The sequence below is a fragment of the Rhinatrema bivittatum genome, chromosome 11 (genome assembly GCF_901001135.1).
Source record: "Rhinatrema bivittatum chromosome 11, aRhiBiv1.1, whole genome shotgun sequence".
NCBI classification, from domain to species: Eukaryota; Metazoa; Chordata; class Amphibia; order Gymnophiona; family Rhinatrematidae; genus Rhinatrema; species Rhinatrema bivittatum.
The window spans coordinates 88,735,732-88,760,781 of record NC_042625.1 but is presented as its reverse complement, the minus strand read 5'-3'; the positions used below and the strand labels follow the sequence as shown (position 1 = coordinate 88,760,781).

General features: G+C 43.8%; 1 protein-coding gene across 6 annotated transcripts in view; it reads left to right on the top strand.

Moving 5' to 3' along the window:
• Window positions 1-25,050, top strand: part of RPS6KA1 (ribosomal protein S6 kinase A1) — a 115,080-nt gene that overhangs the window by 69,252 nt on the left and 20,778 nt on the right. For all 6 annotated transcript variants that reach the window (XM_029571928.1, XM_029571927.1, XM_029571929.1 and 3 more), the window contains 7 exons: window positions 15,200-15,316; window positions 16,911-16,992; window positions 17,601-17,681; window positions 18,447-18,526; window positions 20,795-20,901; window positions 21,703-21,740; window positions 24,108-24,250. In XM_029571928.1, the coding sequence (XP_029427788.1) occupies window positions 15,200-15,316; window positions 16,911-16,992; window positions 17,601-17,681; window positions 18,447-18,526; window positions 20,795-20,901; window positions 21,703-21,740; window positions 24,108-24,250 (648 nt within the window). The remainder of the gene's footprint in view (window positions 1-15,199; window positions 15,317-16,910; window positions 16,993-17,600; window positions 17,682-18,446; window positions 18,527-20,794; window positions 20,902-21,702; window positions 21,741-24,107; window positions 24,251-25,050) is intronic.

The following is a 25,050-nucleotide window of genomic DNA, read 5'->3' as shown; positions in this document are numbered from 1 at the left end:
AAAATAAATCAATACTCAAACACTGCTCATCAACTAAGTTTTTAACAGTTTCCTAAATCTTAAAAGGTCTTTCTCTTCCCTCAAAGACAATGGGAGTCCATTCCATAAATTTGGAATGGGTGAAGAGAGATCCACTCCTTAAACATGAGAGGCGAAAGGTCTTGTGGAGTTTGCAAAAAGTATTTATTGGCTGACCAATGAATTTCTGCTAGTCTCATACCCCTTCAGTCTGTTTTTAATTGCCTTGGACATACACCTCGCATGATTTTAAATGGCATTGTTTAGGTATTTACATTTAGCTCTCACACTAACTGGAATCCAGTGATGTCCTAGAAGCAGTGTATCTGCAGTTGTTTGTCTGAGACTACCTGTAACTAATCGTGCTGTTGTATTTTGAATGAATTGTATTTTCCATATCGATTTTACTGGAAGTCCCAGAAATAGTCCATGTGTGAAAGCAGCAGCACATAAGCCACTGATCTTAAAGGAGACAGATCTAAATAAGGTCTGATATATCTCAAGACTTTTAACTTTACGGTCGATAGTTCTAGCCACCTGTAAAATGTGCTTTTCCATACTTAGTCGAGTCTAGCACGACTCCAAGGGATCTTTTCCTCCTTCTTTGGAATCAAATAAGCATCATTCATTTTTAAAGACTTGTCAAACTCTCCATTCCCCAGATATAACACATTAGGTTTTAGTTGAATTTAACACCAGTTTACCTTCTTTCAACCAAGTGGCAACAGATTCTAAACATTGAGCTAAAATAAAATAGCGCTTGGGATCCTTTCCCCAACGGTGCATCATCCGCATATGTTTGTGGTATAAAGCTTGCTCCTCGGATAACCTTACCTAAGTGGTCCATAAAGATGTTAAAAAGAACATGCGAGAGGGATGGCCCCTGGAGAACACCAGATTTGTTTCTCCCATATAAGAGAGTCTCTAACTATTTTAGTATCAAACCCTTCAACCCTAGTACTTCACATCGTTCCAGCAGCAACTTATGATCTACCAAGTCAAAAGTGCTGGATAAATCCAGCAACACCTGCAAAGCACCCTCCCCTTTGTCCAATATTGGAAAAGCATCATCTAACAGGGACACCCACGTCTAAATCCAGCCTGTGCAGGATCCAGGAATTCCAAAAAAAGAATAAAAACTGTTCAGTTACTGCTTTCTCCATCACTTTAGAAGTAAATGGTACTTTTGACACCGGTCTTTAACTGCGACATAGTCTAGGATCCAAATGATCATTCTTTAGTAATGGAGAAACAGCTGATTTGCACGCCACTGGCACTATTCCCATACACAGTAAGCAATTAACCAACGACTGCAACCAAATAAACATTCTCTCTAAGCAACCCCTAATCAGTCATGAGGGACAAGGATTCAACAGGAAGTGAGATGGTTTAATCTGAGCCACCAGTTTCACTTCTAGCAAAGCCAGTGCTTCAAAGATCTCTGAAACAGGAATTCCTTCCTCCACCAAAGGGCTTGGAACATCCTTTCCTATCACCTGATCCCTCTCCTTTCCCAGACTACTAACCAATGTATCTACTTTCTCTCTTAAAAATACTGTGCTAAATCATTACTATCGGGGCTAGCCTCGTAGCTCAAGTGACTTTGTCTGGGTCTCAACCAAAGACTTCATTATCCCATAAAGCACTCTCAGATTATTATCAGCAGCTTTCACAAAACTCGGATAATTAAACAGTTTCCTTAAAATAATCCGTATGGCCTTCCACCATAAATCTTCATCCTTTTGAATTACGGGACCTTAACCATCGCCTTTCTAACAGACGGCAACCTCTTTTAGACTCTGCAAATTCAGCAGTTTACCAAGGAGAAACAACCTCCTCGCCCAGAAAATGTTCCTTTTTCTACCTCCTATTCTTTCAGGATATTAACCATCAGATCATACCACCCACTGCTTAAACTTTCAGCCTTTCCATCATCCATCTCCTTCCAATAATATTCCACCCTCTCATCTATAACCTCAAACTTTCCTGAATATCTCCCCCACTCCAACTTACACATCTGCTTTTCCTTAACACAACCCTCCCTACTTTGTCTCTCCAAAAACTTAAAACTCAAATTTATCAAGAACTACTTCTGTTTCCCAAAAAGTCAACTTACCCAATTCACAAGCTAAAAGGTAACCAAAGACTAAATCTAAGGAATGTTGTTTAACGTGTTTAGGTCCCATAGCTATCTGTCACAAATTTCTCATCCTTAAGGCCTCCAAAAAATCTGCTACCTTAGAGCCTGAGTTTTGGTCCTCATGCATATAATGTAGCTTATCAAAAAAGTTAGATATAACTAGAGTAACAATACCTGTAAATATACTGGGGGAGACCTTTATAGAAGGTCTGAGCCAGATCTACCAGACAAGGTCCTCCATATGAAAGAGCATAAAATGTCCCAGGAACTGAAAAGTAATTTAAGGCCAGACAGTAGCAGAGCAAAAATGGGGGTGGGGTGGGATGAGGACTTTCAGGCAGGGCTACAGAGATGAATTGGGACTGCATAATTTGGGATGTTTGAATGAAATGAGTGGTGAGTTTTTGTCCTCTGAAGCTATACAGCAGAAATTGTGACTTGTTTTGAGTGTATATTTTTGTTTTTACAAACTAGACACTACTTCGCTACCCTTATCTTGTCAAATTTAGAAAACATTGAGAGGGCAATCTGGTAACTACCCACATTAGTGAAAAGTCTGCAGGTACTATTTACGTGATAATGTTCCCTTTGAAAATTATGCCATAGAAACTAGTTGCACACATTTACATCTGCATGGTTTTTTCAAGGAAAAATACTCTGGTACCTCTGAAAATGCAAACATATATGCATAAGTGCAGGACCCCATCCCGGGAAAGTACCTCTGCTCACTGCATGCACAGGCAGATCCTACCCCGTGTACGTCTCCATGCACATTAGGTGGGCAAGTTTGAGTGAGGCTAAACAGGATGGCAGTTGTAGGTAAAAAGCCATGTTTTACCTGCGGGAACGGTTTGGAAAATTGCATTTAAAAGCAGAGAGATAAATGAAATAATATGAGTTTACTATAAAGGCAAAAAATAGGATCTCCTACTGGTATTTAATAGGGAGAGAGATAACTTCTATCCAGCTAAGTTTCTTTAGACTTGTGACACACTGGACCAAAGAATTGGAAGAAGATATGGACAAAATACTAGGAGGGCTTGAACATTCATAAAGAGAGGGTAAAATATCCGCAGACTGCAGATCAACTTTTCAAAGCAGACTTTGGTATGGATATCTACATATGCGTGCAGGAAGTTACATCTGCTGGGGAGCTGGAGTAACACATCTGCATGAATGCTTTCTCTGCCCAGCCTCCAGCTCCTTCCTCCCAGAACATCTGCCACATGCTTGGGGAGAAGTGTGAGAGTGCTTTCCCCCACGCAACCTCCTGGATGATTTTCAAAACTGGGGTTTGTGCACGCAGATCTTATGCAAGATTAGCCCTCCCCTATCAATGCAAAAATGTAAGCGAAATACAATTGAAGACTGAAGAATGCATATAACCAGACTGACAGGTTTTAGATGGAATTATGGGAGTTTGATTTATGTAAAGTGCAAAATTAAAACTGGCATATTAAGACAAGTTTAATGAATGTCATAAGTTGAAGGCATCCTGGAGCTTTGCATTGCATATGGAAAAAATGGTGGAGTCGAATTCTTCAATATTACTCTGTGGTTTAAAAAAGTTGAGTGAAATTATGGAAGGCATGAAAAGAATTTTCTTTATAGCAACATGTACAGCAAAAAAAAAAAATGTACGTTTCCACAACAGTATAAGACTTAAGAGGTTAGCTGTGAAAGCATTGTCTGTTAGAAAAAAGGAAACAATATGTAGAGCTATGAAATGTGATTAATGTTAAAGTACAGAGTTACATTGTAATGAGTTAAAAGATAATGTACTACTGTGCTGCGTGGTAGAGATGTGCATTCATTTCATCCTCTTTGCCAATACTCACCTAGCTCACAGACTTGGATCAAGGAAGAGTGCTCGACGTGATCTACTTGGATTTCAGCAAAGCTTTTGATACGGTCCTGCATAGGAGGCTCGTGAATAAAACAAGAAGCTTGGGAGTGAATGCCAGGGTGGTGGTTGACTGACAGGAGACAGATTGTGATGGTAAATGGAACCTGCTCTGAAGAGAGGGCGGTGTTAAGTGGAGCGCCACAGGGATTGGTGTTGGGACCAGTTCTGTTCAGTATCTTTGTGAGCAGCACTGTGGAAGGGGTAGAAGGTAAAGTTTGTCTATTTGCAGATGATACCAAGATCTGCAACAGAGTGGATACACCAGAAGGAGTAAAGAGATTTAAAAAGTTTGAAAATTTGGCAGCTGGGATTCAGTGCCAAGAAGTGCAAAGTTATTTATCTAGGGTGTGGTGATCCAAAAGAGCTGTATGTGATGGGGAGTGAAATGCTGATGGGCACAGACCAAGAGAGACCTTGGGATAATAGTATCTAGCAATCTGAAGATGGTGAAGCAATGTGACAAGGCGATAGCTAAAGCCAGAAGAATGCTGGGCTGCATAGAAAAAGGAGGTGGTGATGCCCTTGTACAGGTCCTTGGTGAGGTCTTACCTGGAGTACTGTGTTCAGTTCTGGAATCCATATCTCAAGAAGGATAGAAATGGGATGGAGGCAGTCCAGAGAAGGGCTACCAAAATGGTGTGGGTCTGTATTGGGAGACCTATGAAGAGAGGCTTAAGGATCTGAATATGTATTCGCTGGAAGAGAGGAGGTGCAGAGGAGATATGAAACTCCAGGGAGGACGACTTGGAACCAACATCAGGAAATATTTTTTTCATGAAGGTGGTGATGGATGTTGTGGAATGACCTTCCAGAGGATGTGATGAAGGAAAAAAGTCAATGAATTCAAACTGGCATGGGATAACACATTGGATCCCTAAAGGCTGAAGGACGGAAATGAAGAAGAGGGTACATGGGGGTACCCTGCACAGAGCGGCAGTTCCTACTCTTAACAGAAGGCACGGGGATTACTACTCTCAACAAACAGCTTTGATGCTTTTGATACAACTACATCATCGTTCCTTGCTTTGATGGCAGGGAGGAGAACTGGATATAGGCAACCAACATGGGCCCTGAATTTTTTACGATCTGGAGTACGGACATGAGGCCATAAGGGAAAAAGCATAGGACTGCTTCTTCGGCTAAGTCCCAAAGCAAAGAACATCAAGCAGCATTGTCTGAATTATCAAGAAGGCTCCTCTCACAGTTTAAAAAAAAAAAAAAGTTGCTAGCAATAATTTATGGGTTTGATAGTTGCTTGGTTTTGATTGATTGTTATTACTATGGTTATCATAAGGCTTGAGGGAAACTGCACGAAGTGGCAAACACCATAAGAAGCTTGCTGGACAGACTGGGCCATCTGGTCATTTTCTGCATCATTACTATGTTACTATGACTTAATAGTATACGGGTAAAAACGGATAGTGCGCATGTATTTTTTAATAACGAGTTATGCGCATACTATCCGCTTTTACCCATGTACTATAAAGTACGCGAGGTACTCGTGTACCATTGAAATGGTTGAAATGAATGCACATCCCTAGTGTGTGTGGAAGGAAGAATGAGAGCAAATGTGGAGCAGACTGGGAACCTGGGACAGTAAAGGTTTTTATTTTTGAAACTGCAGCATTCAAAACTCTTAAACTTCCACAAAAGTTGCCTCCCCACCCACCCACCCAGGCCGTGCTTCACGACAGCTGCATCAGGAGGGACAGTGGTCAAAAGCATATCTAGCACAAGTCCAAGCTGTCGCAATCATGTCTGTCCCGACCGCAGCTGTGCGAATCACAGCTCGTGTCGGGTGTTCGATTTTTCTTTGCGCAGTTTTGGAGTTTTAAATTCTGCTCTTTAAAGAATAAAATCCTTTACCTGTTTTGTGTGCATTGGTGCTGGCGTTTACAACTTATTTTCTTGTGCTGTAGCTTAAGGGCAACGCCAGTAACCAGCTTCAGGGTTTCTGTTCTTCACATTGTATCTTTCTATTATTATTGTTATATGTGAACCAATATGATGACTTCAGTTGAATATCTGTCTACAAAAAACAAATTAAATAAATGATGGCGGGATTCCAGGAGGAGCCCGTGCAACAAGCGCAGTAAGCATCAGCTTGGGAGGTGGTTGTGAAGGAACGTTCATGGCGAAAGTTCCCAGCCCGTGTTCTGATTGAGAAGCACAAAGGAGCAAGAGGAAACTGCTATGTCAAAATTAAAATTAAAATCCACCCCTGTTTTCCTTTACACCAGTGGTTCTCAACCCTGTCCTGGAGACCCCCCCCCCCCCCCCAGCCAGTCGGGTTTTCAGGATATCCACAATGAATATGCATGAGAGAGAATTTGCATACACTGCCTCCATAAAATGCAAATTTTCTCTCATGCATATTCATTATGGATATCCTGAAAACCCGACTGGCTGGGGGGGGGGGGGGGTGTCCCAGGACAGGGTTGAGAACCACTGCTTTACACGTACATAACAAAACCACGCATTGTCCACCAAATCAAGAGAAGAGAATCAAGGTTTCACCAGTAAATGAACGGGAAACCACCATCATAACAGGAAAATAGTGGCTAGTGCTTTGTCCTTAGACGTTGTACACAGCTATATGTAATATCCCGCGTCTTCTGCACACCCTTTCTCCACCTCCATCCTTATCTCCCCGTCCTCCCACCCTATAGAGAAGAGTGGGTGCTTCCTGCCATGCGCGTCTCCTGTCCTGCCTTCCAGGCCAGCTTGCCGTGTGACCGTGCAGGACATCCTAGTGCTGCGTGGCTCGGGGTGCCAGTCGAGCCTGGGCAGCGGGAGGATTTTAACGCGTCACGAAGCGCACCCTTCTCCTCGGGGGGAAGGAGAGGTTTGGCAAGGAGCACCCTTGCCTGGCCAGCTGCCACCTTTCTGGTTTCCCGAGCGTCTGTGGAGACTTCACTGGGACTGTGGAACTCGGTGGCGAGGCCCAGGTTTTGCAGCCTTTTCCCCGGCCATGGAATTACAGGAGATCAAGGATCCTGGTCTTAAGTAAAGCAAACTTCACTGAACCAGAAAGCAAACTAGAACTGCAAATCTGCCAAATACCTTGATAGATTCATTGTAGATTCATTCTTAAACGGCGTAAATTACAAACATCGGTGGCGTGTCTACGAAGCACACCAGTTTTGTAAACCAAAATGTACACGCATAGTTTTTAACCAATAGCCCCCCCCTCCCCCCAAGCCTTTTTATAATGTAGTTAAAAGTATGCATGTAGATTTTTGGGCAACTTAACTCACTTGTGTAGCTTCAGCCATCCTACCCAGGTAGATCTCTATTAAACCTTTGAAAATGCATGGTTTATGGTTTATTGGGGGGTTTTTTCTATACCGCCGCCTTGGCGTTAGCCTTCACAGCGGTTTACAATTTAAACAATAATAAGAAATACAATAAATACATCCAATCAAAGATAACAGCTAAAATTTTAAAAAGCACATTAATAAGGCATCCCATAGTAGCACTGATGTAATCTTCAGTTGCCAAAACCTCCTGAAGGCCTCTACTGTGGTAAATCCCACCTTACAAGGGTCTCTCTGTATGAATGCTCCCTTCCTTCAGCCTTGCAGTCACCTTATGTGGTCAGGATGGTCCCATGAAAGATATTACAGCTTGCAAAGGTTTCCGTTCTCTTCTTCCCGCCTCCCTTGCTGGCAGTGCCATTTGAACCACCTTCCCCCTTTTAGAGGTCAAACACCGGAGGTCCATCTCATGCCAGCAGGGGCTGCTCGTGCATTACCTTGCCACAAGCCTCCCACGCCCTCCTTCCAGCCCAGCAGACAGAAGAACTAAACCCAGGTCTCCGGAGAGCTTGAAGAGCTACCCCCCAACTCCTCAAGACTCTCTAGCTTCTTACCTGGATTGCTAGGGTCACCTAAAATACAGCGCATGTTCTATTGAAGCTGAGATGCCGAATTGCGTGCAGTCTTGTTTTCACGAAGTAGTTATTCAGTGCACCTAATACAGGAAAAAAAAAAATGGAGCCAGAGCAAAATAAACCGAAACTCAGGTCTGTAACAAGGAGGTGTAAAAACCACAAGCGTTTTCTAGGGGGGGAAAGGGGTTGAAATGTGCTTCCCTGCGAGTGTTGACGAGCACTCTCGCTGCGCATCTGCTGACTGCCGCTGACACCCGCATCCTCTGTAGCTTGACTTGAGAACCTGTAAAAACAGACAACTTCTGCCTTCTCCCCGTGAAGAGAATTGCTTCCTGTGGCGGCAGCAGCTTGATGCAGACCCTGCTGCTGGGTCCTGCCCGTGTTCTCCGGTGGACCCGTTGCGTCGACGGCGAGGGATGTGCCACGCTGAACGGGATGCGGCAATGGACAAGGACTCCAAAGTGCCTCGACTTTATACCTTCGTGTCACGGTGGTTTCACAGAAGACATCGGGCTAGACCCTGCTGCGTGCAGCTGCCTGATCTTGGCCAGCTCGCCAACGCGGTTAGTAGTGCTGCAGCCGGGGGCTCTTACTCTGGTGGCTCTGTGGGTTGGCACAGCTGCTGAGGCCTTGTATTTTAGCCTGTGCTGCTACTGCTTAAGGATAATCCTAGCTTGCAGTCTGATCTCATCAGAGCTCAGAAATGAAGCACAGTCGGGCCTCATTACAGAGATGTTGGTGTTGACCTGAAAGCTGGCCTTTAGATTTGTCATATTTGGTGATTAGGGGCTCTGTTATTACCTGCGCTACCTTCAGTTAAATTTCAGCTCAGGCCAAATATTTATCGTGACTTGCATGAATTCTCACTTTTGAACAGTCATTTTGATGTTTAAATAGATCCTTGTTTCTTCTCCCATAACTGAAAATGGAGCAGTGGCCTTATTTCAGTAGTAATTAATGTTAACGTGGTTAAGGTTGAAGCACAGTGTTTGCTCCCCCGCCTTTATATACCAAAATCTGTAGGTTAATTACAATTTAAAAAAAAAAAAAAAGATAGACACAATAAGGACCTGTTGCGTCTTCACAAGTGCCACATGAAACCAGCTCCTTGGCTAGACTCCTAGTTTAATTGTATTTGTATAGCAACGATCCCTGTAGTAAGAACGTGATTCATACACTTGTTGTGTTCCACTGCTTCTTAGGCTGCTCTGGATGAGGATTTTGGTCAGTTTTGTGTTGCAGTTTCGATCCAGTAAGTTTGTTGTGTTTTGTGTGGGCTTTTTTTTTTTTTGTTTCGTTTTGTAAGGGAACAATTTTCAAATAGCCCAGGTAAATTACAATGGCCTTTTAACACACAGACTTCAGGAGAATTTTCAAAAGCAAACTGCCCATATCATTTCTTTTTAAAAATTAGCAAGTGCAGGGTACGCGTGCAAAGACCATCTTGTGAATATTTGTACCTGCTATTTGCACTGGCAGCGGGGCAGGGGTGAGGGAGTAAAATAACACGTATACATTCTGTTCCCCTCTTCCGACCTTCACATGCCCACAGGAACGCCTCTTATTAATGCAGCTGCAAGGACACACAGGTTTGCCATCCTGGGTCAGTTCAGGAGTCATCAAGCCCAGCAACTGTTTTTCGACAGTGGTCAGTATGAGTTAACAAATACCCAGTAGATTTATTTCTTGTTGCTCACCACCACCCCGGGTATAAGCAGTGGCTTTCCCACATCTACCTGGCTAATAACTGTAGACTTCCTCCAGAACTTCTCCAAACCTCTTTTAAACCCAGCTATGCTGCTCTTTCACCACAGCCTCTGGCAACAGATTCCATAGCTCAACTATATGTTGAGTGGAAAAAATACTTTGTGTGATTTATTTTAAATCTGCTGGTTAGTTTCATCTAGTGTCTTATTTTTAGTATTATCTGAAAGAGAATAAATAACCACCCCACCTATTTATCTGTTGCACCTCACTCATGATTTTATAAACTTCTATCCTATCCCCTCTCAGCTGGAGAACCCTAACCTGTTAAGCCTTTTTATAAATAAGGGAGCCATTCCTTCTATCATTTTTGTTGCCCTTCTCTGCACCTTTTCTAGTTCTGCTATGTCTCTTTTTTTTTTTTTTTTAAAGGAGTGACCGGAATCGCATGCAATAAGGTGCGGTCGCAGCATGGATCAATATAGACTCATTATGATGATCTTTATTTTATTTTCTGTTGCTCTCCAAGCAATTCTTAACTTTGTATTTGCTTTCTTGACCTCTGCGCACTGAACTGAAGATTTCAAAGTTTTGACCACAAGAACTCCGTGGCCCTTTCCTGGGTGATAAGTTCAAATACGGAACCCCACATTGTGCACCTGTAGTTGGGATGATTTTTCGCTGTGTGCACCACACACGTTGCACTTTTCCACATTTAAGTTTCACCTGCCATTTTAGAATGCCTGGGCTTGCAACGGGGCTTCTGCAATTTCTCACAGTCTACTGCACTTTTAATAACTTTGAATAAAGGTGAGGCTGGCATTCAGCCACCCGAGTTAGCCGGATAAAGTTAGCTGGCTAGCAGTCCTACACTGATCCGGATACAGTGGCATAACTAAAGTCTTTGGCACCCCCACCCCCCCCCCACCCCGATTCACTTCTCCGTCCCTCTTCCTCGCTGCCCAGTGATCTCCGGTTCCCCTCTCCCTCACACAGCTCCCCCTCTCACACACAAACGTGCATCCTCATTCCCATTCTCTCTCTCTCTCTCTCTCTCTCTCTCTCTTCCTACCCCGCTCCCCATCAGAAGCACAGCAGCAGTTTCCTCCTTCAGGCCTTGCAGCAGACGGGGAGGTGACACGGGATCTGGTGCAGCTCTACTTCCTGCATCTGCTGTTGGGGGGGGGGGGCAGCGCTGTTGCTCTTCCTCCTGCTTCGGGCCACGACTGCATGACCTTTCCTTCTTCCCACCCGCACGGACTCCCTACCTTCTCTTCCAGGCCGTGGGGGGGGAGGGGCAGGAAGCAGTAAAGGCTAAGCAGTTGCCGGCTCCAGACCCGTAGCTCTCTAGGCGGCCACCCGGTGCTTCCACCGCTCACAGCTCGGAGGCCTCCCTCTTCTACCGCGAGCGAGATGGGCTCCGTTTGCGGCCGCTGACCTCCCGGCTGTCACCCGGGGCAGACAGTACCCCTGCACCCCCCCTCCCTTAGTGTGCCACTGGCCGGGTAATGCTGAATATCTGCATTTTATCTGCCTCGTAATATCCTGTCCCGTCACCACTTAACTGGCTAACCTTTTAGCTGCTGACCATGCCTGGATATCCAGAAGGCGCCACTGAGCCAGCTAAGTCCAAACTTAACCGGCTAAGTGATGCTGAATATTGGGCCCTTTGTGTTGTCTGCACACTTGAATAACCTCCTTTCACTGCTCCTGTTTCCAGGTCGGCAATGAATAGGTTTAACAACACAGATCCCAGTACACTTGCTATGGAATCTGCATGAACTTTTGGCTACAGTAACGCCAGTTTATCCAGGCAAATACCTTTGAAAATTGCCCTCCTGCTGCCCAATATAAACTCAGTAGTGCTCTTTTCTAGAAAAGACCAAAAAGGGTTTCAGTACTCCTGCACAAAGGGCGAGGACTAAAAGTTACATTTGATGGTACGGGTCAGTGACAGACGCTTCCAAGCCTCAAGGGCCGCAGACAGGTCAGTTTCAGGATAGCCTAATGAATATGCATATGAGAGTTTTGCATACAGTTGAGAGAGTGTGTATACAAATATCTCATACATATTCGTTAGAGATATATCCTTACAGGCTGATCAGTTCGTGGTACTTGATGACTGGAAGTGAATACCACTGGTGTATGTTGTGCTGTTACGGTCTACAGAAATCTTTACAGTTTGTCATATATTGGTGAATTGCAAAATCTTTCTATGGCTAGGAAACTCTCTCCACTTGCACTGAAGGGTTAAAAACAAAAGGCAAACTCTTCCTGTTGGATTATCCTGAAGTGTAGCCACAGAAATGGGCTATCATTCAACGCTGGTAAATGCCTTTTCATTAATGCATAATTTATCGACTTCTGTAATTCCAGTTCCTTTGAGTACTGAAAATTGGTAGTTTGTCTTGCCAAAGGTCACATGACTAGCTGCCTTCCTGCTGCTAGCGGGCAACTTTTCTTTTACTCAAAGGCACTGCCATATGTCAGTAAAACAGTTTTTAAAGCTCCTAACTGGTGACCAAAGAGAAACTAAAAGTGCAGGAGATGTCAGTCTGCTGCTCAGCGTTTTTCAGTAAATGTATTGAATGGAACTTAATTCTTAAACTTTGCTAGTCTGTTGTTTTTAGGGGTGGGGGAGGGACAGGGGTGTGGTAGTGTTTCAGTTTGACCGTGTTTCAGTTTGATCTGGCAGCTTGGTCCTGCTCCTTGGGGCTTCCAGCTCAGCTGGATCTTGGCCCAGTGAAGGTGTGACCTTCACTGGCATCTGCCTAGGGTCCCCTCATTTGCCTTACCTTCCTCCCTCTATGACCTCTTAGGCATTGCAGTAGATGTTCTTGGAACCCAGTAAGTGCGGCCTCAACTCCACCTGTAGGTGTCGCTGCTGTGCGACAGCTAGGATTTCCCCCTGTCCACTGTTCCTTCCTTCCTGCTTTCCCTTCCACAGATAGGCCATAAAAGGGGTAACTTTCTAATTGCCTGCATTGGTGCAGTCCGCAGGTACAATTTAACCACTGATTGCCCTAATTTTGAAAGTGAAAGCGCACACACAATTTCACTTTGAAAGGTATCTCAGGAAAACACTTGCTAATTCGAGCAAGTGAAGAATTGGGTCAAGTCTGCTGTGATCCTTTGTAGTAGGATCACGTGATAAGTGGAGTGCCACAGGGATCGGTTTTGGGACCAGTTGTGTTCAGTATCTTTGAGTGATATTGCAGAAGGGATAGAAGGTAAAGTTTGTCTATTTGTTGTAGATCTTAGTAACATCTGCAGAGAGGACACACCTGAAGGAGTAGAGAGAATGAGTCGTGACTTAAGGAAGCTTGAAGAGTGGTTGAGGATTTGGCAGCTGAGATTCAATGCCAAGAAGTGCAGAGTCATACATCTGGGGTGCAGTAATCCAAAAGAGCTGTATGTGATGGGGGGTAGAAGCCTGATGTGCACAGACCAAGAGCGGGATCTTGGTGTGATGAGATCTGAAGATGGTGAAGCAATGTGACAAGGCCATAGCTAAATCCAGAAGAATGTAGGGCTGCATAGAGAGAGGAAGAACCAGTAAGAAAAAGGTGGTGATGTCCTTGCTGAGGCCTCACCTGGAGTGCTGTGTTCAGTTCTGGAGACCGTATCTCAAAAGGGACAGAGACTGGATGGAGGCGGTCCAGAGAAGAGCGACCAAAATGGTGTGGGGGTCTGTATTGGAAGGCCTATGAGGTGAGGCTGAAGGATCTGCATATGTACACCCTGGAAGAGAGGAGGTGCAGGGGAGATAGGATATCTGAAAGGTTTTAATGATGCACATTCTTTGAACATTTTCTGTTGGAAAGGAAACAGTAGAACTAGGGACCACGAAATGAAACTCCAGGGGGGATGACTCAAACCAATGTCAGAAAATATTTCTTCACGGAGAGGGTGGTGAATGCATGGAATGCCCTTCCAGAGGAGGTGGTGAACACAAAACAGTCCATTCAGAGGAGCATGAGAGAGACACTGCAGATCCCTAAAGGCTGAAGGACAGACACGAAGAAAGGGTTCATGGGGATAACCTGCTCGGTGGCAGTTTCTACCCTTAACAATATGCATTGGGATTTGACGCTTTTGACTCAACTGCTCTCCGCTTTGACAGGGGGGGGGAAGGGGAATTGGCCTGACACTTACGGTCTGGGGGACTGATACGCAGGCATTAGGGAAAAAGAACAGGACCGCTTCTACGGCCAAGTCCAAAAGCAAAGCCCGTCAAGCAGCACTGTCTGAATTTTCAATTACGCTCCTCCCCCATTAAAAATGTTGCTTTAATATATAAAGCTTGGGGGTAAACTGCACGGGAGCAGCAGTTACTATCATAAGCTTGCTGGGCAGACTGGCTGGACCATTTGCTCTTTCTGCTGTCAATACTATGTTATTATGTAAGATGATTACCCAGAAGTTCATGGCTACTAAAGTTGTTTGGAGATGTAATCTTTCATTTTTTAATTTGCCTGTCAGATGGCTGCTTTGTAGTTTTTTGCAGTCCTACAAGCCCCAGGGTAGGATCAAAATTGCCCTCCCAGTGTTTAGGACAATGTAGGGTGGTTTGTCACTGGCATATTTGAACAAATACTAAGCAGTTAGGAAATTTAACCTGACCCCTGTTTCACCTGAACTGCATCAAGAGAAGTTTAAAAAAAAAACAACAAAACAAAAGCTCTGCAGAAAGCACAGGCTGTGTCAGACCACACTTAAGATTATCTTTTGTTTTTTGGAGGAGGAACACCTAACCATTTCCTATTCTATTGAAAGCAGTGTCCTGAGGCTTTCTATTTACCAGCTGCACACCAGCATCACTGCATTCACCACACCTACCCAGATATGAGGGGTGCCCTGCAAAAAGCCAGAGTTGAAGTTTGTACAGATTACTTATGAGCAAGCTAAGTTTCAAGCTCTTGGGGACTTGAACTAGGTTAGATCAAGCAAATTAATGTACTAGCTGGACAGGCATGAGGCTCGCCACTTTTTACATTTAGGAAGGGGCAACGGGGAGGTGTAATCTTCCAGGTACTTCCTAATGACCTGGGTTGGCCACAGTCGGATACAGGATGCCAGGCTCGATGTTGTTCGAGCTGTGTAGTTGGTGTGGATGGGAAAATCAGAGAGACCGTATATTATGTTTTCTGTGTCTCTATGGACTATTGGTCTGACCCAGCAAAGCAATATTCCAGGCTTATGGAGGTTTATAAGATCTATTAACACCCATGATTTATCCAGTCTCCTCCCCTAATGCAGAGGAATACTCGAGTTCAAAACTTTTTTTTTCTATGGATCCTCCTGCTCCTCTTAGTCACCGTTGTTTTCTCCCCCTCTCTTAGCATACCTTCACATCTTCCACTTGCCCTTCCCGTATAGCACAATAACTTTGGATGGGGTTTGAATATACTCTTAAGCCAGGGTCTGAGAAACTACCTTCAGTTACTTCATCCTGTGCCATCTTGTATTGTGAAGCTCCGATCCTTCAAGTTTAGAAATACTGTCAACTGCTCACACTAATCCTCTTACTGCCTTTCAGGATGAAGGTGTCATCAAGGAGATTAACATCACCCTCCATACAAAGGAGGGCTCGGAGAAGGCGGACCCATCTCAGTTTGAGCTTCTCAAGGTCCTTGGACAAGGCTCCTTTGGCAAAGTGAGTGTGCCTAACATCTCCCCAATGTGAGGAATTTGGGTCAGAAGTTCTTTAAATTACTTCCATTACTAGGTTACATTTGAAAAGAGAGAATAATGTCCTCTCCCATTTAGCTAAACTGAAACGACTCCTGACGAGATGTGTGGTGGTGTAATGGCCTGTAATGATTGTAAATCATGTGGAGAAGAAGACCCCCGACACAGGAGATCAGCAGAAAAGTTACTTCATAAAAACAGTATTATAATGCAAATATATAATAAGTGACAGAGGCTATAACATGTGCACATAAGAAAATTTATTTATTTATTTATCGAGTGCTATATACTGTCATTCAGTTTCGCCATCATAATGGTTTATAAAAATACAAAGGTTACAAGGTTAAGGGGGATAACAAGGGCTTAAAAAAAGGTTCAAAAGATTGTTAACATATGGATATCATACACAAGTTGGTTGCTGTTCAGGTTTCAGTTCTTTGTTATAATACATCGTTGTGTTGAGTTTCATTTTTTTTTTCAGGTTAGACCGGAGGGGGTTAGCGTTGTGTTGTTCATTGGGTGAGTTGGTATGCTTTAGTGGACATCCATGTTTTTAGATCTTTTTTGAAGGTTTTTAGGTTTTCTTGAGTTCTGAGTTCGATTGGGAGGGAGTTCCAGAGTTTTGGGCTACCTAGGGAGATTGCTCTCTTTTGGGTTGAGGCGAGTTGATTGGAGCGAGTAGTTGGTGTCTTTAGAAGTCCTTTATTTGCTGATCTGAGGTTTCTGTTAGGGGTATGTAGTTTTATGGAGCCAATTTTCTTGTTTTTCATATAATTTTATGTAGGATGGATGGTACTTTGTATTCAATCCTGAATCTTTTTGGTAGCCAGTGTAGTGATATAAGTGTTGGAGTGATGTGGTCATGTTTTTTAGATCCGGTGAGGATTCTTGCAGCTGCGTTTTGTGGGATTTGGAGTGGGCGGATAGTGTTTAGAGGTAAGTTGAAAAGGAATGAGTTATAGTAATCTAGGTTAGAGAAAATAAGTAATTGAAGAACTGATCTGAAGTCGTTGGTGGAAAGGAAAGGTTTTAAATGCCGGAGTGTTAGTAGTTTATGATATCCGTCTATGGTTTTTGAAAGAAGGTTCTTTGTCAATTATTACTCCAAGATTGTAAAAAAGAGTAAAAGTAAAACTATTGCTTGCAACATGATTATGTACAAAATAGCAAAAAAAGAGAGATAAAATATTATAATATACTAAATCATAGGCTCACATCCCTTGTCCTGGTCCCCCAATCAGGAAAGTAGTATTGTCCTTGCAAAGAGCTGGCGTAAGGCTTAAGAAATTCTCTTAGGTCTGAAGACGAATTGTGCAGGGAAACAGATCTTGCTTTTTAACGGTGTTTCATCTGTCCCAAGAATTTATGTTGTACGGTTTACAGACATGCGCAGCTCAGATTTCTTTGTCTCAAGCAGTACGCTATAAATCATTTTGCCTGCTCTGTTTCACTTTTTGGAGGGGGGTTTCTGTCCCTGCATGTACATCTAGATGTCTTCCAGTCCACTTTCCCTAATCGTAATGCAGGTGATCAGTGAAGTCTACCTCCTCTTCACTCAGGTATTTTTGGTTAGAAAAATAACACCTCCGGACAATGGACACCTGTATGCCATGAAAGTTTTGAAGAAAGCTACACTGAAAGGTAAGGCTACTGAAAGGTTTGTTGATGTTGAAACAGATTTTCAGGCTTCAGGTCTTCAGAAAACCATCTTGTTGAAAAGAAAATATCCTGTGCAGAACCTAAAAGTTATGGAATAATTGGTGAAAAGGTAGTAATAAAATCCCAAGACAAGTTGTTTGATGATCTTCCCAAAATAAGATGCTATTTGGAAATAAAATTAATTTCCATAAAATCCCAGGAAATGTGATTTACTGAATTTTAAGAGAACATTTTTTGTTGATTGCTGGCAGATTTCTTGTATGCATGGAAAGATGAGTCCACATAACTTCTCAGGTTATTTATTTGAGCCCCATTAGGCGAGGAGTATGTCAGGAGCTTGTATGTGGTATGGGGGCCCCGTGTAATGACCAGGTCTTTCAGTTACTTTTGCCATCTGGATTGTTGTGGAACTAGCAAAGCTTAGCCTGTCCAAGTAACACATTGCTTGGGATAATCCATTTATTAAAAACCAAACATGTAGATGTTGCCAATCCAGCAATGTTCTCAGCAGCTAACAACGTATGAAACCAACAAATAAGAGAGAATGGCGCTTGTACTGCATCTGAGGGAGGTCATTTTTCTGTCTCTAGTGCGTGATCGTGTTAGAACAAAAATGGAGAGAGATATCCTAGCCGATGTGAACCACCCCTTCATTGTGAAACTGCATTATGGTGAGTACAGATGAGGGAAAAAGTGTGAAGCAAACAGAAGTGTGTGGAGAAGTGCCAGCCCAGAGAGAGAGATGCTTCAGTAGAAATTATTCATCCGAAGTCTAGATGTGGTGTACAGTTCTGGAACTTAGTGTGAGGAAAGGATGATGCGTCTGTCTAGTACTATAGGTCTTCTCTTTCAAACATTTAACATACATTTGTTTGACATGTAAACATACGGAGGACAATATTCAACGCCCTTTTCGGGGGTAAAAAAAAAAATGTATCTGCAGAAATCAGTTTTGTGGGTTTTTTTTGTTTTTTTTTTTTTAAACTATTTCCCAAACTGCCCCTGGCTAAAAGCGTGCATTCAACTGAAAAGGTTGCCCCTGAGGGCAGAGATTGGAACTGGATGCATAGTAGCGTTTGATTATTCAAAACTATGCGCATTGTTTCCAAAAGAGAAATTTCCCAGAGAGAGAACAGGTGCCGATCTCTGCGGGCGATATTTTTTTTTTTTCCTAAGGCAATAATAATAAAAGCAACAGCCTGTCGCAGCAATGACTGGAGTAAAGTAAGCTGGGAGAGGCTATGATATGGGGGGAGCTCATCGTGTGGTGCCAGTTCCCAGCCCTGGTTCTGATTGAGCTGAGGAGGAGGCTGCCAAGTCAGAAAAGAGCCTACTGTCGGATAGTCTGACATTTCAGGCTTTGCTTGCGTCTGTTGGGAAGCCTTGGTGGAGACACTTGGTAGGCAATAATAATCATTTCTCTTAATTTAATTTAGCATTCCAGACTGAAGGCAAACTTTATCTTATTTTGGACTTCCTGCGTGGAGGAGATCTCTTTACTCGGCTTTCAAAAGAGGTGGGTTCATCTCATTGTACCAATGGCAAGCTTCTTAGAGGAAAGAATCAGTTTGACACAAAAAAATATATATTTTTTTTTCTTGTGGCCGATCACTTTTTCCTCCATGGCCAATGAAGGTCTTGGGTTGGGCAGGATTAGCTTTAAAGAGATTTATGGTTGTAGAGGCCATGAGTTATGGAGCTCCAAGTGTCTGTGGCTTTGGAAATAAGTAATTGGGGTAACAGAGTATGCAGCTGCATGAAATGCGCAAACCAGACATCGAGAGCTTCCACCCGATATCTTTGTGGTCTGTCTCTTTAAAAATACTGGAGCGCCTGATCAGACAGTGCGTATTCCCAAAAGTGCTCAGAGTATTGATCAAGCAGGGTTCCGGCAAGGTCAACGTGCATGTGACCAAGTACTCGCGCTGACAGCAGGAAACCTTAAAACAAGTGCTGCTTTCCTCCGTCTCACAACAAGCGTGAAACCAGCATTTCACATAGCAAGAGCCCAGATGGTATGGGTGACTGTCGGACTGCTCCTCGGGGATCTGGGCTTACTCCTAACCCTGTGTGACCTCTCTCCGTCTACACCATGACCGTACCCAAACCTAGAAGGCAAGTTTCAAAAGATTATACCTTATGTAACTGAGCAGTTACCAGGTAAAATCAGGGTGAAAACAGCCCTCCCTCTCAAAAGGGCCTGGAGAGGAAGGGAGGGTGGAGATGGTAAAACATTGTAGTGGGGGGGGGGGGTTGGATTTCATTTTGAATTCCCCATGCTTGGTTTACAGCACAGACTTGGCACCTGCTGCAAAACAGGTGACATTGACCAGCCTCACATTCTTCAAAATGAAACTTCACAGGGAGTTTCTCTTTAGAAGTTCGCTTGCAGGCCCACAGTGTCTTATCAGAGAGTCCCTTCAGCCTGAACCCCCCTGGCAAGGAAATTAATCTGTGCTGATGACACCTGCTACGATCAGAAGCCTGGACTTTCTCAAAACTAGAGCATACTGGGTGCAAGTCTTAAACTCCATGGGAACTTTGAACCATAGATCTGCAAGCTAATTTTGAAAAGGAAAGTCCCTGCGAAGTTTACAGTAGGTGCAAACTACGCATGGTAAAGTATGTGTAGATCTCAGAATGAAATCCCTGTGTGTGTACCTGGTCTCCCAAACCCTTCTGGCTCTCTCTTTTCTTTGTGGCTAAATCTAGCTGCCCTGTGAAATTTGGTGGCTAGATTTATCCACTAAGGGGAGGGAAATTTCTCTGCCCAGGGAAGTTACCCAAGTATAACTGCTTGGTTACCTGGACAAAATCCCTTTTAAAAATGTCATCCTCCTTATAAACAGTGTCTGACTACTGCAAGACGTAGCGTCTCCAGTCAGATGTCAGTATGATGATTGCTAGTGTCTTCCATCTGCACAAAGTTGATGCAGCCCAGGATTTGAGCATCTGCCTGAGTGACCAGATGTTGAGACATGAAGTACAGCTTGTCTATCAGGGCATGACAGTAGACCAGGCACTGAGAAATGAACTTTATAAAAGGCAGCAACCTCACAACAAGCTAGCTGGGCTATTGTAGGATGCAAGAGTGTCAACACTAAGGAGGATGATGCTTCATATCTTGTACCCTGCTCAACAGAGTGATCACAGTCTGGAACCAGTTGTCACACAACAAATTGGTTGTATGTCACCTCAGAAATTTGACTGACCTCTCTATCATGTCCCTTAGTTCTTAGCAGAGATCTGTCATTCTGGCCAACCTCCATAGTAGGGGTCTTCATGACAGCCCAGACCAACTGTGGCAAAATACAAACCATGTTGCACGTTGTGAATGACTACCTACTGACTTAAGTTCAGCGCTGGATTGCAGAAACTGCATATGGCCACTGAGGATGCTATCGCATGACTTGGGAGTGTCACACCCTCTCACTCTCTCTCTCACACACACTCAATGAACGAAAGGACAGGGCACAGAGATCCAATTCAGTGTCAACCCAAGAAGATTAATATGCCATGTTGAGAGAGAAGGAAAGGAGGTGAGCGAGCAGGTACATAGCAAAGAAAGGGGAGCAAACATACAACAAGGTAAAAGAAAATAAAATTGCCATTGTCTTCATAAACATTATAGTAAGAGAAACTAAAGGCTGTGTGTAGCTTCTCCGATAGCTCCTCAGTGTTCGTTTACATTTTGTGTTGTTTTTTCTCTGTTCATTTGCAGGAATATTCTGATGCGTGAGCAGCAGTTCTCTCTGTGACTGTAGGCCTTTTTCTTTCTCTATAGGTGATGTTTACTGAAGAAGATGTTAAGTTCTACCTCGCAGAGCTGGCCCTGGGCCTCGATCACTTGCACAGCCTGGGAATTATTTATCGAGACCTCAAACCAGAAAAGTGTGTGAATCAGGATGCATGGGACTGCTGAGCGGCAGTGAAAACGGGCTAATTTTAACTGCTTATCTTTTAAGCAAATTTTCGGCTGAACCCAAACTGGCTAGGCGTTTAGCTAAATCCAGCAGATGAAAATTAGACAGGCTGGATAATAGCAAATTTAGGGACTTCTTTACTGAGCCATGGTGAAATAGTGCTAGGAACGCTGTGTTCTCCTGGGTGTAAAGCCTTTGTGGAATTTAGTGAAGCTTAATAAATTCCACTAAGCTTTTACTTGAGTTGTCGTGACTGGGGAGCTTGGTACGTTCCCAACCTTGGCAAGGCACAATGGTGGCACCCTCCCTATTCTGGGGCTGTCCATATTTAAAGAGCCTCAAAGTCCATGAAAATCTCCCTCCCCCAGTAGTGAGTGGGGCAAAGGAGTGAAAGAGGTTTGAAAAATGGCACCAGCAGGGCAGGAATGAGTGGTGATCACTCCTGCCCCCACTAGGACTCCCCCAGACTGTTAGCTGTAAACCGTGGGGGTGGAAAGGTGAAACATCGTGGTCACAAGCAAGGCTTAAAGGAGATGAATCCTTTTTTTTTTTTTTTTTTAAATATCCAGGAGAGGGGAGATTTGGCCCAATAGTCTTTCACCTTCTCTTCACTTAACCTACAGAGCTGAGGAACCCTGCAGGAAAAGACGTTTGCATATTCTTGCTTCCTCTCTCTTTCCCCCGGCATCAGATCGCCAAGTGTGAGACATTAATGATGGGTCCAACTGGTGCTCCTTCCTTCTTCATTGTGTCTCTCCTCTATTTCTAGCATCCTCCTGGATGAAGAGGGACATATTAAACTCACAGGTAATTGCTGCTTTGTTTTTTTTTTCAGCATACTTTTAAAAGATTGTAATCTATTATAAATCCATGGGCAATTCTCACATTAGGGGGAAAATGGCAAGTTACAACTACAGATTAAGCAAATAATGCTTCCCATTGGCTGCCGAGGAAGAGTCCACAATTTTTTTTTTTCTTTGTAGGCTGTGGGAAATCCAATGGTTTCCCATCGCTTCTTTGCAATTCTTGGCCATTCAGGGGGTAATTTTGTCCATCGCGGACAGCTTATGCAGCACCTACAGACACTTGGGGAATGGCCTCTGCTGTTGATTGCATCAGTAGCATGGGATCTTCCTGGTGTTTGGGTAATTGCCAGGCTCTTATGGCCTGGTTTTGGCCACTGTTGGAAACAGGATGCTGGGCTTGATGGACTCTTGATCTGACCCAGTATGGCAATTTCTTATTTTCTTATGAAACAAACTACACCTGTTTTCAAAATAAACGTATTTACGTACGCTTGCTTTGAAAATTATCCCTAAGAACGCGTATAAACTTGCCCGCACAGTTATACTTGCTCTTTGGAAGAAGTAACTTGTGTGGGTTAATTTACAAGCATAATTTTTAAAATGAAAAATGTGTGTAAATCCCAGTGACCTGACTCTGCCCCCCCCCCCCCCCGAGCACCTATTTTTGTGCACGTAGATAAAAGCATTCCTGAAATAGGTTTGTGCAAATACTGCGCAGTTTTGTAACCAGCTGTTAATGTACAATTGCCCCCCCCACCAGTGGGGTGCACCTCCGTGTTAATGTTAATTTACACTTGTATACCACCTAATGTGAACAAAACAACAACCCAAACCCATGTGCAACAAGCATATTCACATCCATTAATAAACACAATCAAATAAGTTTACAACATATCTAGAAACAGGACTGACCTGGACTGAAACCTCCTGATTGAAGCTCCTGGGGAATGAATGCTAAGATTTTTTTTTTTTAGTGTCGTAGTATCCTCAAGATTCTCTAATTCCTTCAGAGAGAGAAACGTTATCTTTTAATTATAGTTTCGGCCAGGGACTGCTGATTGAGAGCTTTATTTTCCAAAACCTCCTCCAAAGTACGTGAAAGAACCAGTTTCTAAACTTTTAACTTGTTTTTTTTCTGTAAATCCATATGAATTAGTGCAACTGTCTGCAGCCTATTTATTGCTGTCCACAACATCTTAGTTATTTCTTTCAAATTTTGCTCAGCCCCAGTCCTTTAGGCGGTGAAGGGAAATTCTAATGTCAAAGTCCTGCTACAATTCTTCAAAGTGGCTTCCAAGACCTGAGCCCAGATTTTGTACTAACCTGTTTGCAGAACTATCCTCTTCCCTTTCCAGCAGCGGTGCAGCTATGATGGGACCTGTGACCCCTCACATTTGGCTCAGGTCCCCTCCCCTAGCAGCAGGATCATGTCACATCTGAGTCAGCCCTTAAAGTTGCAGCAGAAGTTAAGAGGGCCAGGAGGCAGTGGAATCTCCGCCAATCCATAAACCCTCTGCTTCTTTAAAAAGGCTAACTTGAAGAGGGAAACATCGCCCCATGGCCATCATAGTCTTTTGTTTGCACTTTTGGCAAGTAATTATCTCCCCCCTCCCCCTTCTCGTTGCACCTTTAAAATATGAGAAATGCCTGGCTGGTTGGAAGCCTGTTTGTTAATCTCTCAGGCTGAGAAATTTATATATTTGCATAAAGTTGCTGCCATAACATTGGGATAGTGAGAGACAGCCGTGGCAAGGAGAGCGTGAAAAGACAGTCGATACAATGTTGCCTGAAATTAAAGGGTTTTGTAGCCACTGCCGAAGACCCACATGGGATGATGGAGACTAGTACAGTATCCCCCATATTAACCTTGGGTCCCCAAAAAACGTTCAGTTCTGATTATGCCCCTGCTTTGTGGGGGTTTCAAGGCTGGCAGGCCCGTTGTAACGTTCTCTGCAGACCTCCAGAGACCCAGCCAGTGCCGCAGCAATGGAACTCGTTTTCCCTGGGAAACCCCTCTCATGACCTCCGACGTGTTCAGTCTCCCCCTGTTGCCTCTGCATGAAGCAGTGCCCTCGGCTGACATAAGAGAGAAAAGGCAGTTGTCATTAAAACCTAAGATTTCTTCTGTGATCGGAGCCTCTCTTTGTGAACTTCAGCTGATTAAACAGCTCTCTTAAGCTTTGAAAATTGCCCCACGTATATTTTCTTAAAATAGCGATCAGGAATTCCCATTGTATCATAAAAAAAAAAAAAAATCTACTGAATGGATGCGATTGGCATGGCCCATGGCAGCAGAAGTTTGCTTCATCCTGAGAGAAGAACTGTATTTGAGTCTTTTTTTTTTTTTTTGCTTTGCTTTGCTTTTCAGATTTTGGGTTGAGCAAAGAGGCCATAGATCATGAGAAAAAAGCCTATTCGTTCTGTGGGACTGTCGAGTACATGGCACCGGAAGTAGTCAACCGACAGGGTCACACGCACAGTGCTGACTGGTGGTCTTATGGTGTTTTGATGGTACGGTAACGGAAGCAGGTCAACATACCTAAATTATGACCATGTGTCACGGAGGGCTAGAGTCTGCGGTGTCTTCCCTTTCACAAATATCCCCCCCCCCCCCCCACACACACACACACACACACACACAGAGTCTCCAGAGGGAACTCTCTCTTCCTCCCACATAGTGCTCTCTAGATTGGGCCACTCAGTTATAATATCCGGGGTCTGAGCAGCTAAGGACTTGGGGATTAGCCACAGATTAGTCTAAAACAGACCATTTTTCCCCCCCACGCCTTTTATTCACAGGTGTGACCCAGAGGGGGATGTCTGTCTCGGATGTATCAGCAGTGCCACTGAAGGGGTAGCCCAACGGATGGTACTGTTTGTTGTTGTGAGAGAGCGTTTGCATTCCAAGGGCACATTACCCTGATTAATGCACGTGGGACCGTACTTACCTTGAAAAGAGAACCTCACCGAGGACCATTCATATATAACTGACAGGCCTTCTCATCCGCTCAAACTCTGCTGCTTTGTTGGTAAATGTTACCGGAGCTTCGCTCTGTTGCAGCGCTAATGACAATCTCGTATGTCTCTCCCTCACACACAGAGACTCGTATTATTCTCCCATTTATTATCTGTGCCAAAAAACGTCTGCTATGAAATGCAGTGAATTCCCTCAGGGTTATCAGGGAGCCAAGCTTCACATCCAGCACTTTGTTCTGTTCTGTTTTGCATGTCGTAGTAGTGCCGCGCACTGCATTTTTAAAATTCACATGTCTAATTAGATGGAACCTGGCAGCTCTCACTGATGAAGCTGC